The following is a 20,192-nucleotide window of genomic DNA, read 5'->3' as shown; positions in this document are numbered from 1 at the left end:
TTTGAAGGTAATCTTAATGCTATTAAATTCACAAATATGCTATTTTTTATTTCCCAATTCTAATTGTCTAAAACACACATTGCAAACATACAAATATCTATTCTCTCCACATGTCAGCGCCCATTCATCATTGTTTTGGAAATGGGGAGAATAGATTCCCCTTAAATTGCAAGTCAGTAGGTGTTTCTTTTTTCTTTTTCTTTTTTTTTTTTTTTTGAGTAAATTTTTTTTCTTAGGTATTTTCCTCATTTACATTTCCAATGCTATCCAAAAAGTCCCCAATACACTCCCCCACCCAACTCCCCTACCCACCCACTCCCACATTTTGGCCCTGGCATTCCCCTGTACTGTGGCATATAAAGTTTGCAAGTCCAATGGGACTCTTTTTCCAGTGATGGCCTACTAGGCCATCTTTTGATACATATGCAGCTAGAGTCATGAGCTCTGGGGTACTGGTTAGTTCATAATGTTCTTCCTCCTATAGGGTTGCAGTTCCCTTTTAGCTCCTTGGGTACTTTCTCTAGCTCCTCCATTGGGGGCCCTGTGATCCATCCAATAGCTCACTGTGAGCATCCACTTCTGTGTTTGCTAGGCCCCGGCATTGTCTCACAAGAGACAGCTATATCTGGGTCCTTTCAGCAAAATCTTGCTAGTGTATGCAATGGTGTCAGCGTTTGGAAGCTAATTATGAGATGGATCCCTGGATATGGCAGTCTTTAGATGGTCCATCCTTTCGTCACAGCTCCAAACTTTATCTCTGTAACTCTTTCCATGGGTGTTTTGTTCCCAATTCTAAGAAGGGGCAAAGTGTCCACAGCCTTAGGTCAGGCATGGTGATTCCACCAGAGGTTCTTTTTTCCTTGAGAAGAGTTTTTGCTATCCTAGGCTTTTTGTTGTTCCAGATGAATTTGCAGATTGCCCTTTCTAATTCCTTGAAGAATTGAGTTGGAATTTTGATGGGGATTGCATTGAATCTGTAGATTGCTTTTGGTAAGATAGCCATTTTTACAATGTTAATCCTGCCAATCCATGAGCATGGGAGGTCTTTCCATCTTCTGAGATCTTCTTTAATTCCTTTCTTCAGAGACTTGAAGTTCTTGTCAGACAGATCTTTCACTTCCTTAGTTAGTCACGCCAAGGTATTTTATATTATTTGTGACTATTGAGAAGGGTGTTGTTTCCCTAATTTCCATCTCAGCCTGTTTATCCTTTGTGTACAGAAAGGCCATTGACTTGCTTGAGTTAATTTTATATCCAGCTACTTATTGAAGCTGTTTATCAGGCTTAGGACTTCTCTGGTGGAATTTTTAGGGTCACTTATGTATACTATCATATCATCTGCAAAGAGTGATATTTTGACTTCTTCTTTTCCAATTTGTATCCCCTTGATCTCCTTTTGTTTTCTAATTGCTCTGGCTAGGACTTCAAGTACAATGTTGAATAGGTAGGGAGAGAGTGGACAGCCTTGTCTAGTCCCTGATTTTAGTGGGATTGCTTCCAGCTTCTCACCATTTACTTTGATGTTGGCTACTGGTTTGCTGTAGATTGCTTTTATCATATTTAGGTATGGGCCTTGAATTCCTGATCTTTCCAAGACTTTTATCATGAATGGGTGTTGGATTTTGTTAAATGCTTTCTCAGCATCTAACGAGATGATCATGTGGTTTTTGTCTTTGAGTTTTTTTATATACTGGATTACATTGATGGATTACCGTATATTAAACCATCCCTGCATCCCTGAAATGAAACCTACATGGTCAGTCTGGATGATTGTTTTGATGTGTTCTTAGATTCAGTTAGTAAGAACTTTATTGAGAATTTTTGCATCGATATTCATAAGGGAAATTGGTCTGAAAGTTCTCTATCTTTGTTGGGTGTTTTTGTGGTTTAGGTATCAGAGTAATTGTGGCTTCATAGAATGAGTTGGGTAGAGTACCTTCTGTTTCTATTTTGTGGAATAGTTTGTGAAGAACTGGGATTAGATCTTCTTTGAAGGTCTGATAGAACTCTGCACTAAACCCGTCTGGTCCTGGGCTTTTTTTGGTTGGGAGACTATTAATGACTGCTTCTATTTCTTTAGGGGAAATAGGGCTCTTTAGATCATTAACCTGATCTTGATTTAACTTTGGTACCTGGTATCTGTCTAGAAACTTGTCCATTTCATCCAGGTTCTCCAGTTTTGTTGAATATAGCCTTTTGTAGAAGGATCTGATGGTGTTTTGGATTTCTTCAGGATATGTTGTTATGTCTCCCTTTTCATTTCTGATTTTGTTAATTAGAATGCTTTCCCTATGCCCTCTATTGCGTCTGGCTAAGGGTTTATCTATCTTGTTGATTTTCTCAAAGAACCAGCTCCTCGATTGGTTTATTCTTTGAATAGTTCTTCTTGTTTCCACTTGGTTGATTTCACCCCTGAGTTTGATTATTTCCTGCCGTCTACTCCTCTTGGGTGAATTTGCTTCCTTTCGTTCTAGAGCTTTTAGGTGTGTTGTCAAGCTGCTAATGTGTTCTCTCTCTAGTTTCTTTTTGGAGGCACTCAGAGCTATGAGTTTTCCTCTTAGAAATGCTTTCATTTTGTCCCATAAGTTTTTGTATGTTGTGGGTTCATTTTCATTAAACTCCAAAAAGTCCTTAATTTCTTTCTTTATTCCTTCCTTGACCAAGGTATCATTGAGAAGAGTGTTGTTTTGTTTCCACGTGTGTGTTGGCTTTCTATTATTTATTTTGTTATTGAAGATCAGCCTTAGTCCATGGTGATCTGATAGGATGCATGGGACAATTTCAATATTTTTGTATATGTTGAGGCTTGTTTTGTGACCAATTATGTGGTCAGTTTTGGAGAGGGTATCGTGAGGTACTGAGAAGAAAGTATATCCTTTTGTTTTAGGATAAAATGTTCTGTAGATATCTGTCAGATCCATTTGTTTCATAACCTCTGTTAGTTTCACTGTGTCCCTGTTTAGTTTCTGCTTCCATGATCTGTCCATTGGTGAAAGTGGTGTGTTGAAGTCTCCCACTATTATTGTGTGAGGTGCAATGTGTGCTTTGAGCTTTACTAAAGTATCTTTAATGAATGTGGCTCCCTTGTATTTGGAGCATAGATATTCAGAATTGATAGTTCCTCTTGGAGGATTTTACCTTTGATGAGTATGAAGTGCCCTTCCTTGTCTTTTTTGATGACTTTGGGTTGGAAGTCGATTTTATTAGATATTGGGATGGCTACTCCAGCTTGTTTCATCCTACCATTTGCTTGGAAAATTGTTTTCCAGCCTTTCATTCTGAGGTAGTGTCTATCTTTTTCTCTGAGATGAGTTTACTGTAAGCAGCAAAATGTTGGTTCCTGTTTGTGTAGCCAGTCTGTTAGTCTATGTCTTTTTATTGGGGAGTTGAGTCCATTGATATTAAGAGATATTAGTGAGAAGTAATTGTTGCTTCCTTTTATTTTTGTTGTTAGAGTTGGCATTGTGTTCTTGTGGCTGTCTTCTTTTAGGTTTGTTGAGGGATTACCTTCTTGCTTTTTCTAGGACGTGGTTTCCGTCCCTGTATTTGTTTTTTTTTTTTTCTGTTATTATCCTTTGAAGGGCTGGATTTATAGAAAGATAATGTGTTAATTTGGTTTTGTCGTGGAATATTTTGGTTTCTCCATCTATGGTAATTGAGAGTTTGGCTGGGTATAGTAGCCTGGGCAGGAATTTGTGTTCTCTTAGTTTCTGTATAACATCTGTCCAGGACCTTCTGGCTCATAGTTTCTGGTGAAAAATCTGGTGTAATTCTGATAGGCTTGTCTTTATATGTTACTTGACCTTTTTCCCTTACTGCTTTTAATATTCATTCTTTATTTAGTGCATTTGTTGTTCTGATTACTATGTGTCGGAAGGAATTTCTTTTCTGGTCCAGTCTATTTGGAGTTCTGTAGGCTTCTTGTATGTTCATGGGCATCTCTTTCTTTAGGTTTGGGAAGTTTTCCTCTATGATTTTGTTGAAGATATTTGCCGGTCCTTTGATTTAATAATCTTCATTCACATCTACTCCTATTATCCGTAGGTTTGGTCTTCTCATTGTGTCCTGGATTTCCTGGATGTTTTGAGTTAGAATCTTTTTGCATTTTGTATTTTCTTTGATTGTTGTGCTGATGTTCTCTATGGAGTCTTCTGCACCTGAGATTCTCTCTTCCATCTCTTGTATTCTGTTGCTGATGCTCGCATCTATGTTTCCAGATTTCTTTCCTAGGGTTTCTATCTCCAGTGTTGCCTCACTTTGGGTTTTCTTTATTGTGTCTACTTCCCTTTTTAGGTCTTGGATGGCTTTATTCAATTCCATTACCTGTTTGGTCTGGTTTTCCTGCAATTCTTTAAGGGATTTTTGTGCTTCCTCTTTAATGTCTTCTACCTGTTTAGCAGTGTTCTCCTGTATTTCTTTAAGTGTGTTATTTAAGTCCTTCTTGATGTCCTCTACTACCATCCTGAGATATGCTTTTAAATCCAGGTCTAGCTTTTCAGGTGTGTTGGGGTGCCCTGGACTGGGCGAAGTGGGAGTGCTGGGTTCTGATGATGGTAAGTGATCTTGGTTTCTGTTAGTAAGATTATTACGTTTACCTTTCGCCGTCTGGTAATCTCTGGAGTTAGTTGTTATAGTTGTCTCTGTTTAGAGATTGGAGCAGATGCTGTGTTCCACTCACCAGTAGTCTTAAGATCCCGTGGGTGGTGTCGTGGGTAGCTGACGGGTGTCAGCCGACTCTGCGCCCTAGCTACCCCAGTACTGGTCAGACCGGAAGGGGCTTGTGCCCCTACTCAGGCCGGTTTTCTGCTTCCCTAACTAATGCAGTCTCAGGTCCCGCGAGATTGGATTGGAGCAGAAGCTGTGTTCCACTCACCAGAAATCTTAAGATCCTGTGTCAGGTCAGTAGGTTTTTCTTTACAGTTAACTTTAGCAAAATTCATACAAAATAGTAATTAACAATGATCTTCTTCACGTGTTAACTCACAAGGAAACACCTTCGAAACTGCATTTTGTTAAAGTTTCTGTACTAAAATGTAGAAAAACTGAACTACACAAATATTGAAAAGTTAAAAATTCCTTAATTTTTTATTCCTGGTACCACTACCACAATTTACAGGGCAATATACCTGATGTAATGAAAAGAAAAAGACAAAGCTACAACAGATAAAAGACCTCAGGAATGTACATCTAATTGACACTACCTTGCCTTAATCAATAGCTGCACTTTTTGCAAACTGTGGCTATGACAGTCCTGAACAAGAAGGGTTTTCTGTTTAAGCTGCAGTAACTTTTCTGACTATGGATCATCGTTCCTTCTTTGGCAGATTTTTACAGTTCCTCTAATGCATTTGGGATGACTGTCTCAAAGTAACCTGCAGCTTTCCTGACAACTCCTCGCTCTCTCTCCTGCTAAGAACTGTAGCCGTTTCTGTTTTATTTTAAAACCTCTGCTACCACATCCACCACTTCCACCTCCAGATCCATAGCCACCACCATAGGGACAGCCTGAGCTTCTTCCACCAAAACTGCCCCCCTTCATCGGTCCATAATTTGACTGTTGCTGGCCACTATAATTTCCAAAGTCATTATAGTTTCCACCACCACCATAGTTACCTCCACCAAAATTTCCTCCTTCATTGTAACCATCATAGCCTCCTCCTCCACCACCATATCCACCACCCTGGTTTCTGTAGCCTGGTCTACCACCTCCATAACCTCCTCTACTGCTGTAAGCAGGACAACCACCATAGTTGCCACCATCACCTCCAAATCCATTATATCCACCATCACCACCTCCATAACTACCTCTGCTGCCACCACCTCCACCACCATAGCCACCTCTTCCACCAAAGTTTCCTCCACGACCAAAGTTTCCTCCACCACCTCCAAAGTTTCCTCCACGACCCATAAAGTTGCCAGATCCACCTCCACGACCTCTCTGTGATCCAGCAGACTGCATCTCTTGTTTAGAAAGGGCCTTTTTCACTTCACAATTATGCCCATTAATAGTGTGGTATTTCTGAACAACAATCTTATCAACTGTGTCATGATCATCAAAAGTTACAAAAGCAAATCCTCTCTTTTTCCCACTCTGCCTGTCTTCCATAACCTCTATGGTTTCAATCTTGCCATACTTTTCAAAGTAGTCTCTCAGGTTATATTCTTCCGTATCCTCTTTAATACCACCAACAAAAATTTTCTTCACCGTTAAATGGGCACCAGGCTTTACAGAATCCTCTCTAGAAACAGCTCTCTTTGGTTCCACCACATGCCCATCAACCTTGTGTGGCCGAGCACACATTGCAGCATCCACCTCTTCAACACAAGAGTAGGTCAAAAAACCAAAGCCTCTGGAACGTTTTGTTTGGGGATCTCTCATTACCACACAGTCTGTAAGTGTGCCCCATTTCTCAAAATGTTCTCTTAAGCTATCATCTGTGGTTTCAAAGCTCAGACCACCAATAAAGAGCTTCCTCAGCTGCTCTGTGTTCCTTTGGATCATGGCCCTCCCCCCCCCGGCGACAGCCGGAGTCAGGCTGGGGGCGACCGGGTGGTGGTTTTACCTCCATTTTGAGACTGGATTCGCCTCTTCCAACTCGAGTTCAATATGGGACCGAGAGCGGCCACCATTATTCTTGATTGTTCTACTGAGTCAATAGTATCCCTGTTACACAAAGAAGAAATATCATGGTTAGGGCTAGGCTCAAAGTTAGGGCAATGGATTTGCTGTGCTATGTGAAATCAGCTTCTATCTTTTCTCTCATCTGCCTTCCTAGTCCTCTTTTTCATAATATCATCATCTATTTTCCTGCTGCCAGGAAAGTGGAAAGGAGGTTATCCAAGAATCTGGAACTTCCTGATGGGAAATTTCTTTACTTTACCAAGGGGCCCAATTCACATAGAACAGAAAATCACTACTGCATTGGTTGTTCTAAGTTTCCCTTGGGGATCCTCATAAGATTGAAGCAATTATGGAACTTGGTGCTCTTCTTTGATAATGATATCATAAATATAGCATAGGCCATGTGTCTTCACCACAGATTTAGTTAATATGACCATATGGTTCAAGACAAAATGGTGGACAACAGGATTCTTGATGGTACAACTGAATCAGTAGTATCCCGATTATACAAAAAAGAAATATTAGGCCTACTATATCTTTTTTTTTTTTTTTTTTTTTTGCTTTTTCCACATCTAACGAGATGACCATGTGGTTTTTTTTTTTTTTTTTTAATTTCTTTTTTTTTTTCACTGTTTTTTTTTATTACATATTTTCCTCAATTACATTTCCAATGCTATCCCAAAAGTCCCCCATACCGCCCCCCACTTCCCTACCCTCCCATTCCCATTCTTTTGGCCCTGGCATTCCCCTATATTGGGGCATATAAAGTTTGCAAGTCCAATGGGCCTCTCTTTCCAGTGATGGCCGACTAGGCCATCTTTCGATACATATGCAGCTAGAGACAAGAGCTCCGGGGTACTGGTTAGTTCATCATGTTGTTCCAACTATAGGGTTGCAGTTCCCTTTAGCTCCTTGGGTACTTTCTCTAGCTTCTCCATTGGGAGCCCTGTGATACATCCAATAGCTGACTGTGAGCATCCACTCCTGTCTTTGCTAGGCCCCTGCATAGTCTCACAAGAGACAGCTATCTTTGGGTCCTTTCAGCAAAATCTTGCTAGTGTATGCAATGGTGTCAGCGTTTAGAAGCTGATTATGGGATGGATCCCTGGATACGGCAGTCTCTAGATGGTCCATCCTTTCATCACAGCTCTGAACTTTGTCTCTGTAACTCCTTCCCTGGGTGTTTTGTTCCCAATTCTAAGAAGGGGCACAGTGTCCACATTTTGGTCTTCATTCTTCTTGAGTTTCATGCGTTTAGCAAATTGTATCTCATATCTTGGGTATCATAAGTTTTGGTCTAATATCCACTTATCAGTGAATACATATTGTGTGAGTTCCTTTGTGATTGTGTTACCTCACTCAAGATGATGGCCTCCAGGTCCATCCATTTGGCTAGGAATTTCATAAATTCATTCTTTTTAATAGCTGAGTAGTACTCCATTGTGTAAATGTACCATAATTTCTGTATCCATTCCTCTGTTGAGGGACATCTGGGTTCTTTCCAGCTTCTGGCTATTATAAATAGGGCTGCTATGAACATAGTGGAGCATGTGTCCTTCTTACCGGTTGGGACATCTTCTGGATATATGCCCAGAAGAGGTATTGCTGGATCCTCTGGTAGTACTATGTCCAATTTTCTGAGGAACCGCCAGACTGATTTCCAGAGTGGTTGTACAAGCTTGCAATCCCACCAACAATGGAGGAGTGTTCCTCTTTCTCCACATCCCCGCCAGCATCTGCTGTCACCTGAATTTTTGATCTTAGCCATTCTGACTGGTGTGAGGTGGAATCTCAGGGTTGTTTTGATTTGCATTTCCCTGATGATTAAGGATGTTGAACATTTTTTCAGGTGCTTCTCTGCCATTTGGTATTCTTCAGGTGAGAATTCTTTGTTCAATTCTGAGCCCCATTTTTTAATGGGGTTATTTGACTTTCTGGAGTCCACCTTCTTGAGTTCCTTATATATATTGGATATTAGACCCTTATCTGATTTAGGATAGGTAAAGATCCTTTCCCAATCTGTTGGTGGTTTTTTTGTCTTATTGATGGTGTCTTTTGCCTTGCAGAAGCTTTGCAGTTTCATGAGGTCCCACTTGTCAATTCTCGATCTTACAGCACAAGCCATTGCTGTTATATTCAAGAATTTTTCCCCTGTGCCCATATCTTCAAGGCTTTTCCCCACTTTCTCCTCTATAAGTTTCAGTGTCTCTGGTTTTATGTGAAGTTCCTTGATCCACTTAGACTTGACCTTAGTACAAGGAGATAGGAATGGATCGATTCGCATTCTTCTACATGATAACAACCAGTTGTGCCAGCACCATAGGCCTACTATATCTTAATGTTTTGTTTTGTTCTTGTTCTTATAGATTCTACCTTCCATACTTAATGGTTTCTCAAATGAACCTAAAAGTTTTTCCATCGATGTAATTCCAAAACCAGCATCCTAACAAAGGAAGCAAAGACTTTGATATTCACAAAACCGAACAGATAATCAAAGAATAAGGTTCAAAAGCCCGTCAGACTGCTGCCAGCAAAGACCGTTTATGCTACCCTCTTCTGGGCCTCACTGTCAGTTATTTACACAGCCAATTTTCCTATGAAATAAAATGCCCTTCAGTATTCTTTTGCTCTAGACATGTCTGGTTTACTTTCTACCCAAACAAAACGTATGCTTACTAAAGATCTGTATGTGAAGTTTTCACATGACAGTCAAAATTTTGAAAAAGGAATCTCAGACAAGCAGTTAATACATCTTTATGGTTTATTAATATTTGCTTTTTATTAATATACACATGGTTTAGAATATACACATGGTGTGTCATTCACATCATGTAATTAATAGCAAAGAAATTTTAAGTAAAGTAAACTGGTTAACTTCGCCAAAGTTAATTTTATCATAATAAACTAAACTTAAAAATTAATATGAAAAAAACAAAATATATTTAATCAATAAATCTTCAAAGGTAAAATAAATTTGAAATGATAATATTGGTCTGAATCTTTCTTTGGAATAGTTAACATGAGAATATATATTTAAATTTTAATGTCTACTTTTAAGGACATGATATATGTAAGCCTACAGATCTGGTCACAGTGATATCTTTTTGAACCCTATTCCAATTCTAGTATACCTGTAGATTCTAAATTAGTTTTAAAGAGTTTAGTTCTGGGGCAGGCATGAGACTCTGCAGGATCTGCGGCCCTGAGCATCGGAGCGGTGAACTCTTCAAGTCTCCGATGAAATTTAAAAAATGGCCTCCAATAAAACTACATTGCAAAAAATGGGAAAGAAACAAAATGGAAAGAGTAAAAAAGTTGAAGAGGCAGAGCCAGAATAATTTGTGTTAAAAAAAGTACTGGACCGTCGTGTAGTGAATGGGAAGGTGGAGTATTTCCTGAAGTGGAAGGGGTTCACAGATGCTGATAATACTTGGGAACCAGAAGAAAATTTAGATTGACCAGAATTAATTGAAGCATTTCTTAATTCTCAAAAAGCTGGTAAAGAAAAAGATGGTACAAAAAGGAAATCTTTATCTGACAGTGAATCTGATGATAGCAAGTTGAAGAAGAAGAGAGATGCTGCTGACAAACCTAGGGGCTTTGCCAGAGGTCTTGATCCTGAACGAATAATTGGTGCCACAGACAGCAGTGGAGAATTAATGTTTCTCATGAAGTGGAAGGACTTGGATGAGGCTGACTTGGTGCTGCCAAAGAAGGCGAATATGAAGTGTCCTCAGATTGTCATTGCCTTCTACGAGGAGAGGCTGACTTGGCATTCTTGTCCTGAAGATGAAGCACAATAATTGTGTGTGTGTGTGTGTGTATATATATATATATATATATATATATATATATATATATATATATAAAAATATATATTTTATATATATATATATATATATATAAAAAATCTGGATCTTGGGTTTTGAATTACTAGTGTGGAAAAAATAGCAATCTAGTGAAAATCAAGTTTGATATGCTGGTTTTGAAAGTATTGACAGTAGTTGGTATATTTTTGGTTTTTGTTCTGCATCAAAAGGCACTGATTCCTTTGAGCAAGTAAGAGCTTCTGTAGTTGCTTCCCTTAACAATAGAATATTTGATACAATGTTGTATTTCCTCAGCTTTGAAGAACAGCTTTTCTTAAACGCTGGGGAGATTTTACAGTTATTACTCAAGTCAGAACTGATTTTTAACTGGGACACAGAAGGACCATTCTGGGTTGTTTTTTTTTGTTTGTTTGTTTCTATGAGGTGTATGCATAAAACACATAACTTGTTTGTTTTGTTTTATTTTTAACTGATGATGAAAATACAAGTTGATGAGATTCCCTCCTTGTGAACATTTTCCTGAGACCATAACCTTTCAGATCAAGCAGATTCTGTGATTTATTGGATAGTTTAAAGGCAACAACATCAAAATTGATGTTTTATCACATAAATACAGTGGTATATTTACAGAGTGTTGTACACGTCCCCTTTGGAAAATGGAATTAGACTAAGTAATAGTGTGCTTTAATAACAAGACTTGGGCTAGAGGCAGATAGAGCTCTGACCTAAGAAGCCAGCTGAGAGGCAGAGGCAGGTCCAGGTCAGCCAGTCTGTGTAAAGGTTCCTCTGGTGAACTATCCCTTTGTAGAAAGTTAAAGTCTGTACTAAAAAGTTATGATTCATGGAATCTGTTTGATGTGGAAATAGAATCGTGGTTGGAGCTGACGTTGGCAATTTAAGACCTGCTGACTAAGTGAGTGAACAAAATTTGCTAATATCATTTAATGACCTGCATGCTTTTTCTTTACCCTGACTCATTCCTTACTGGTAGGATCGATCTTTTCAGTATTTGGGTTATGGTTCAATGAGCCAGAAAAGTAACTTTGTAGTTTCAGAATGTCATCCAACTGTATATTTCCTTTATTGTAAATAATGGTGAACATTGGTCAATAAATAGTTTTATATTCCTTTAAAAAAAAAGAGTTTAAGCTGGGCATGGTGGCGCACGCCTTTAATCCCAGTACTCGGGAGGCAGAGGCAGGCGGATTTCTGAGTTCGAGGCCAGCCTGGTCTACAAAGTGAGTTCCAGGACAGCCAGGGCTACACAGAGAAACCCTGTCTCGAAAAACCAAAAAAAAAAAAAAAAAAAAAGAGTTTAGTTCTGCTAGACCAGGAGATGATATTCATACTGGACACTATCTTCACTCATATAAGAATAACATATCTGTGCTATTGAAGATGAAATATAGACATATGAATGATTATTCAGACATTAAACACTTTAATAATTTAAATAATATTTATGTCCAGTAAGGCCTCATTGAAAACAAATGAATATGCAAAGATTGGAAGATCATCAAAAGGCTTGTCTTTTATCATCTAAATTAAACAACAACCATTTTCATACTTTCATCTCTGTTGATTTAAAATAATCACAGCAGGCCTTTTAAAATGTCACTGAAAGTCTACAAAATAAGAGGACATGGATGGCCAATATTTGTACAATTTGGAAGGGGAATAACTACTTATAATGTAATTTTTTCCTCAGATGTACTGAATAAAGTATTTTTAATGTACCAATTGCAAGATATCTATAGTCTCATAAGAAAAACTTTGTCAATTTGCTGTAATTTCACTTTTATCCTAGGGTGTTCTATGACAATTTTAAAATGTGGTGCCATTGAGAACTTAGAAAGAGGGAATATATATTGCTTATTCCCAACCCCTGACTAAATATTCTCACAGTACGTTGTGAATTTATCTGTTAAATCAATTGTATCTTATGGTATTACCCGGCTCCCATTAGTGGGGGTATTCGACAGTGACAGGGGGACTTGCCTTGTCTAGCATTCATGTCTCAACTTGCCAACCAGGAAGTCAATTGCCCACATGCACATCTCCACATGCACATGCCCACATGCCAAGTAGCATGTCAGTTCCTGGGGAGGTCTTGGGAACTTACACTTTACTAGAACCCATCAAATTGGTGCAGGTGTCTCTCTTATGTTGGGGATCCATTCCAAGGGCAGCTTATAAGAGCAAAAGCCATAAAAGCGTATACATGGGTGGGTGCAGGAAATGCTGCTGGGTGGTCTGTTCCAGTCCAAAGCTTATTCTGGGTAACTATAGAACAAAGGAAGCAGTTTGACCAGCTTCTATTGTGATTGGTTTTCTGAGGACACAGAACCAAACAGAATAGGTCATCAACTCTGGGAGTAACTGCAGAAGCAACATATGACAACGTGTCCTTGCAATATTAGTAACAGCACAAAATGGCAGGCTAGCCAGGTAAGAGTTACCTAGTCCTTAACTAATCTGACCCAGGCCTTCACATTCCATCTAGGTCGTACTATTTTACCTAGACCTTAACTGCCAGCAGCTTTGCCCTCTGAGCCACCGCATGCACATGCATGTATAGAAGGATGAATATATTTTCTGTATTTATTTATTCATTTATGAGAGGCAAAGTCTCTCTACATGGTTCCAAAACATATTAGATAGTCCAGGCAGGCCTTTCAAGTGAGTCCTGCCTCTGCCTCTACCTACCCAGTGCTGAGATCAAAGGACACCTTCCTTTTATTTTCCCTTTCTTTCATTCTAGGGAGGTAGTGTGTGTGTGTGTGTGTGTGTGTTTAATTTCTTGTTCTGTCAGTGCATTGGCAGCAGAATGTTGACCCCAGAAACCTTTTTGTTTTTGATTTTATAGTTATTATCTATTTAATTTAATTTCAAAATATATCCATGTGTGTGTGTTCCTGTGTGTTGCATGTGGTGGGTGGGTGTGTGGTGACTGTGTGCATTGGTGTGATAGTAGGAACCTGTATGTGTGTATGTTGTGTATGCATGTTGTGTATGTATGATAGTGCAGGCATATGATGGAGGTCGGGGGTGGATGGCATCCAAACCCTGTGTATAGCACCATGCATTTAGTTCCATTTATTGCATGTATGTATGTATGCATGCATGCATGTTTATTTGTATGTGTGTTATTACTTAGTTTTTATTTATTTGATCCCACGGCGCCCCGCCCCCTGCCATCACTCTACCCACAGCCCCGCCCTGCGCAGGTGCGGCCCCGCCCCAAGCCCCTACACCCACGCCCTCCCACCCCACCTCTGCACTGGGCCCTGCACAAGATTAACCTGCGCATTTTTAGACTCTGGTGGCGACAGCGGGAGCGGGGAAGCGTGACCCTCTGACACCCTGCATCAGTCCACAGTCCTCTTCCCGGTTACTCTCAGGGGTGCGGGAGCGCCCACTGCTGTCGGGAAGCACCCTCGCCTTCCTCCCCCTCCCCTCGTGGCCCCGTGACGTCACACACAGCCTCCTAAGACCTGCTCCCTCAACCTTCACCACTCAGGTGCGGATCCGGGATCACAGAGCCCTCGCGTGGCGTCCCGCCCCTACCATGATCCCCGAGACTCCGCCCGGTCCCCCTGCAACTGCCAGAAGTCCCACAGCTGCTTCCAGAACCGCGACAGGAATTGGAAGTCCCAGCCACCCGCCAGCGCTGCCCTCTTGGGGTCGCCCGGGTCGTGGCGCAGGGATGGGGCGCGCAGGGCGGCCGCGGGGGTCCGGACTGCGGGGTAAGGGCGTGGGCTTGGTGCTCAGGGGTATCCATGCGGTGCAGCAGGCAGCGCGGCCATAGCGCAGAGGTCAGGGTTTACTGTGATCACACTCCCTGTCTGTGGCTCAGTTCTGCCTGTGGTCCATCCTAGGGTGCCCTATTGCTCCAGATGTCTCTCATTCCCCTACTGCCCAGGTCACATGACTCTGACCAGGCTGTGCAGCTTTCGTGGGGAAGAGGCAATGCACCAAAGCGCAGCTGGGGATCACACTGTGTCTCCCAGATGGCTTTGTGACCCCTGACACCAAGGGTGACCCCTGACCTATCACAAGAAATCCAACCTCACACCTGACCCCGACATCACATGTGAACTCCGAATTCAGACCCCAACATGACCTCTATAGTGTTTTCTGATTCAGACTCTCTGCCATGACCCTGACATTGCCCTGTGACCCCAATGGTACACCATGAAGTTTTACCAATATGACCTCCAAAACATAATGAGAAAAGGGGTCACTACAGTGTGCATTCCAGCATGGAAGGAAGAAAGCTGACAAAGTATAGCCTACACAACCATTTATAGGAAACTATAAACCTTGGAATGGAAGAGGTTGTCATCTTCAGGGACAACCAGAGTCTAAAGATTGGCCATATAGTACCAAATAATGAGCCTTCAGAGCATAGATATATGCAATGTTACACGGTCTCTACAATTTGTATTTCAAAATATATATGCATATGCCAATATATATACATGTTCAGTAAGAATTAATGAAATATGAAGCCATGTGCATTTGAGGAGTGCAGGGAGTGGTACAAAGGTTGTTTTGGAGACAGGGAATATAAATGAAAAACAATTAAACGACAATGTCAGACACTTTTGTCAAGAGAAAGAAAAAGATACGTTGAGTATCATCTAACCTTTTCATACTATGAAAGTTGCAATAAAGCAATTTACCTTTGTAGTTCTGTATAAAACTTGTATCTGGTCTTATTAAAATAACATAACACTTTGGGACAAAGATAATATTAGCAACCCTGCACTAGAAGCCAAGATGGAAAAGACCTCCACAACCACCATGACCTTCCACTTGGTGCTATGGTACACAGGGAGGAAGACACTGCAGAACACCAGCATGCTAAGAGTTAGGAACATGGCTTCATTGAATCTGTCAGGAAGGTTCCTAGCCAGGAAAGCCACAGTGAAGCTCTCCAGAGTCAAGAAACCCAAGTATCCTAGGACGAAGTGGAAGGCAATGACAGGGCCTTTGATGCAAGTAATGACAGTCTTCCCATGTTCAGATTGTGCATCTCTGTCAATGAAGAGAGGAGTTGTTACCAACCAGATTCCACAGAGAACAAGTTGGATTAGGGTACAAATGGGGGAAGTCCAACTTAGGTGCCCCTTTCATCAGCATCTCTCTCATCCTTCTTCCTGGAGTAGTGAGATTAAAAGCCATGACCACAGTTATTGTTTTGGCCAACACTGTAGAAATACCCACTGTGAAAAATACTCCAAATGTGGTCTGCTGCAGGATGCAGCTGGCCTGATTGGGATGTCCAATGAAGACCAATGAGCATAGAAAGCAGAAGAGTAGAGAGATAATCAGGACGTAGTTGAGAATGCGGTTATTGGCCTTCACAATAGGAGTATCCTTGTACTTCACAAAAGTGACTAGTACTAGCATTGTGATGGCTGAGACGGACAGGGAAGTGCAACCTAAAGCCATCCCCAATGGATCTTCATAACTAAGAAATGACACAGCTCTTTGGAGGCAGTGGGTTTTCTCTAAGTTGGCATGTTTATCATGTGGACACATCATACAATGTTCCATATCTGCTGGTGGAGAACAATAAACCTGTATAAGATATCATAGTTATGCAGTTAATAATTGTGATTTGTATTACTCAGAGGATATATCAATAAATAATTTGGTGTTGAGCATCTATTCCATTCCTTATTGCTGTAGGAACCATGAACGTAAGATTGCTGTCTATTGAACTATGATTTATAGTGGAAGAAAAAAAATCATAGAGAATGGAGAAGAAATATTTATTAAACAAAAAAGAAAATATTATGAAAATTAATATGCATACTCTCAGATTATTTAACTCCTCAAACCATAAATTCACTATTCACAGAAAAGGGTAGTTTGCAGACATCATTGTTGATGCCAGTTGTTGCAACACATTATGTACTTTGTTGCTTTGTGGATTGTGCCTATGTCTTTACTTACATGTAGGAGCTAGAACATTTAATTTCTCATGCAAATACAGTTTGCATAAAGGAATATTTTCATTCTTGAAACTGTATGCCTCATAGACATATGCATGTCCCTCTCATTGTGGTACAATCTCTTTCTTCCCAACTATACATTCCAAGCCGTAGGTCATGAAGGCTATTGAAATTCACATTCATCCCTCTTTCCTTAGGTAGGCTGTGATTGATGATAAGCACTACCCCATCTCTTGTTACATTCTTGAAATCTTCACTCCTGTTCTAATTCTTTCACAGGAAATTCTTAATCCTTTAAACCATCTAAGCTCTTAAAATATATTTCATTAAACAATAACTGCTACCCTGAACATCTGGTCTTTGTCAGGTACTAAGCTGGGTACTGGAGAAAAAGATTATGGACTGATCATGTAGTCAAGTTGCTTTGTATAAAGGATCAAAGAAAAATCAATGTATGCATAGATTATGCCTAAAATTTTTGTTTAAAAATTTGTTACATGTATATATCCCCCTAAACATTTTCTATGTAACATAAAATTAGTAACCATCATATTGTGAGAGAAATACATTGTTTGAAGAAGATATTGCAGGTTATTTGCTGGGTCCAAAAGCAGTTGATATTATTTAACTGATTAAGTTCTGAAACATGAAGATTTTAGGGCTTCAATTTTCATCTAGACCATATCATATTTCTAGTTTGGAAAGAGAAGGTATTCAAATTTAGCAATTTTTCTTCTGGATGCAAGCATGTACCTGTTTCATTGGAAACCTCATTTTCTGGGCACTGAACACAATCAAAGCAGCAGTCCGCTGTTTCTTCCTGATGAATTTTCCTGAATCCAGCAGTACATGCCACACTACACATGGAGAAGGGAACCTGAGGCAATGCCTAAATTGTATATGTTTGTGTGTGTGTGTGAGTGTAGTTCATGTATACATCATATGCATAATGACCCTTAGATTGATATATGGGACATCAACAGATATGGCTATAAATATTCCTCTGATAACCAGTATTACTTAACAATTTCAGGTACATTATTATTTGTATTACCCTGCAGTGCACTGAATGTCACAATGCTTAATACACCATGTAATATTAGATATGTAATATTTAGGTTGAAGCAATTTAAAATTTTCCTTCCTAAACTGATTAATCCAAAAGGAATGTTTATGTGGCATCAGTTCTCTAATGATTTACAAATAAAAAAATAACAATACTGAGGTGTATGGAGAAATAAGGTAGGATAGATCAAGAAAGATTTGTTTGATGAACATGAACAAAATATGCTATATAAGACTCTCATAAAATTAATGAAGCTTTCCTAAGTTTAAAAGAAAACCTTGAACCCCTTATACCTCCTCCCTTTCCCCTGGTTTTTATGAGGGAGCTCCCCTATCTACTCACCCACTCCTGCCTCACCACCCTAGCATTCCCCTATTCTGGGACATCAAGCATGCACAGGTCATGGTCCTCCCCTCCCTCTGATGCCAGATAAGGCAATCCTCTAAAGAAGAGGGGAAACATGGAAGCAAGATTACATTTGAAATGTAAATAAATAAACTAAACAATAAAAAATACACAAATAAAAAAAGGAAACCTTAAATCTGGAGAAGATTTCTGTTAATGAATACATGCTATACTTAATTAGGCTATGAATATATTCACACAGAATCAGAAAATTCCATTATGTATGTGTGTATACAAAATTTTAATATATTTTTAATAAATATATGTAATAAATATATTCCTATACTGTAGGATTAACAGGCATGTGGGTACAATTGAACGTGGAATCCAGAGACCTTTTTTCCCTATGACCATTTTTACTCAACGTTGTGAGTTATGAAATGTTTGTGCTTGTAATTGAGGATAGTCTTTTGTAAGAGTAGCTAATGGTCTCAACCACACAGCTATTACTTCACTGCCTCATATTTTAAAATTTGGGTATCATGAAAAATATAAAATTGTGGTATACCCACCGATGTCCCTCCTGTGACCCACTCCAGGTCTTCAGATATAAGAAGTTGTTGGCTCTGTGGGAAACAAGGAAAATATCTTCCTATTTTCACTTTTAATCCAAGGCCTTGTGGAAAATTCCAAATGATACAAATGTCATACTGTACACACTGATATTCCCTATGATTCACGTTCACCAGTTCTCCAACAGGGTTAGTAAATACCTGGGCTTTCAGCAAGGAAACCATCTAAAAGAGTAAAAGAGATTCATGATTACATATGCATATTAATAAAGGGAAGACAAAATTGAGAATTTCCTCTAATTTCTTAATGTCTTTCAGAAAAGACAGCTCTATGAAGTAATCCTGTATATTAAAATACAATATAGCTCTTTGATAAGTGAAAATTTATATACTTCATATTAATGTTTGATGGTAAAATGTGCTAGAAAAAAAATGATTGCCAAATAACCAGTAACATGGTGTGTGAGTGTGTGCATATGTTTGTAAAAAATACTTTTTTTTTAACTTTGGGGAAGACCCCTCTGTGTTGTTGTTGTTGTTGTTGTTTTTAAGATTTATTTATTATATCTAAGTACACTGGAGCTGTCTTCAGATGCACCAGAAGAGGGCATAAGATCTCATTACAGATGGTTATGAGCCACGATGTGGTTGCTGGGATTTGAACTCAGGACCTTTGAAAGAACAGTCAGTGCTCTTAACCACTGAGCCATCTATCCAGCCCCAAAAATACTTTTTAAAAAATGAATCCAGAAAAGAAATTCCTCCCAACACATAATAACCAGAACACCAAATGCACTAAACAAAGATAGAATATTAAAAGCAGTAAGGGAAAAGGATCAAGTAACATATAAAGGCAGGCCTATCAGAATTACACCAGACTTTTCACCAGAGACTATGAAAGTCAGAAGATCCTGGACAGATGTTATACAAACACTAAGAGAACACAAATGCCAGACCAGCTATTATACCCAGCCAAACTTTCAATTACCATAGATGGAGAAACCAAAGTATTCCACGACAAAACCAAATTCACATATTATCTTTCCATGAATCCAGCCCTTCAAAGGATAATAACAGAAAAAAAAAAAAAAAACAATAAAAGGACGGAAACCACGCCCTAGAAATAACAAGAAAGTAATCCTTCAACAAACCTAACAGAAGACAGCCACAAGAACAGAATGACAAGTTGAACAACAAAAATAATAGGAAGCAACAATTACGTTTCCTTAGTATCTCTTAATATCAATGGACTCTATTCCCCAATAAAAAGACATAGACTAACAGACTGGCTACACAAACAGGACCCAACACTTGCTGCTTACAGGAAACCCATCTCAGGGAAAAAGATAGACACTACCTCAGAATGAAAGGCTGAAAAACAATTTTGCAAGCAAATGGTCTGAAGAAACAAGCTGGAGTAGCCATTCTAATATCGAATAAAATCGACTTCCAACCCAAAGTTATCAAAAAAGACAAGGAGAGACACTTCATACTCATCAAAGGTAAAATCCTCCAAGTGGAACTCTCAATTCTGAATATCTATGCTCCAAATGCAAGGGCAGCCACATTCATTAAAGAAACTTTAGTAAAGCTCAAAGCACACATTACACCTCACACAATAATAGTGGGAGACTTCAACACACCACTTTCATCAATGGACAGATTGTGGAAACAGAAACTAAACAGGGACACAGTGAAACTAACAGAAGTTATGAAACATATGGACTTAACAGATATCTACAGAACATTTTATCCTAAAACAAAAGGATATACCTTCTCCTCAACACCTCACGG

The 20,192-nt window shown here is 39.4% G+C and overlaps 1 protein-coding gene and 2 pseudogenes across 1 annotated transcript in view; 1 reads left to right on the top strand and 2 right to left on the bottom strand.

The window, feature by feature from the left end:
• Positions 1-5,362: 5,362 nt before the first annotated feature.
• Positions 5,363-6,569, bottom strand: LOC147000917 (heterogeneous nuclear ribonucleoprotein A3 pseudogene; annotated as a pseudogene).
• A 3,231-nt stretch (positions 6,570-9,800) lies between these two features.
• On the top strand, positions 9,801-10,425 carry LOC147000916 (chromobox protein homolog 3 pseudogene; annotated as a pseudogene).
• A 4,611-nt stretch (positions 10,426-15,036) lies between these two features.
• Positions 15,037-20,192, bottom strand: part of LOC110287792 (vomeronasal type-2 receptor 116-like) — a 49,217-nt gene continuing 44,061 nt past the window's right edge. Inside the window, 5 exon segments of the mRNA XM_085831321.1 lie at positions 15,037-15,209; positions 15,212-15,569; positions 15,571-16,019; positions 17,169-17,292; positions 18,399-18,623. Coding sequence (XP_085687447.1) covers positions 15,037-15,209; positions 15,212-15,569; positions 15,571-16,019; positions 17,169-17,292; positions 18,399-18,623 — 1,329 coding nt within the window.

This window comes from Mus caroli, unplaced genomic scaffold (assembly GCF_978045245.1).
Source record: "Mus caroli unplaced genomic scaffold, Mus_caroli_1 scaffold_15, whole genome shotgun sequence".
In the NCBI taxonomy this organism is placed as follows: domain Eukaryota; kingdom Metazoa; phylum Chordata; class Mammalia; order Rodentia; family Muridae; genus Mus; species Mus caroli.
This window is presented reverse-complemented; position numbering and strand designations above follow the sequence as displayed.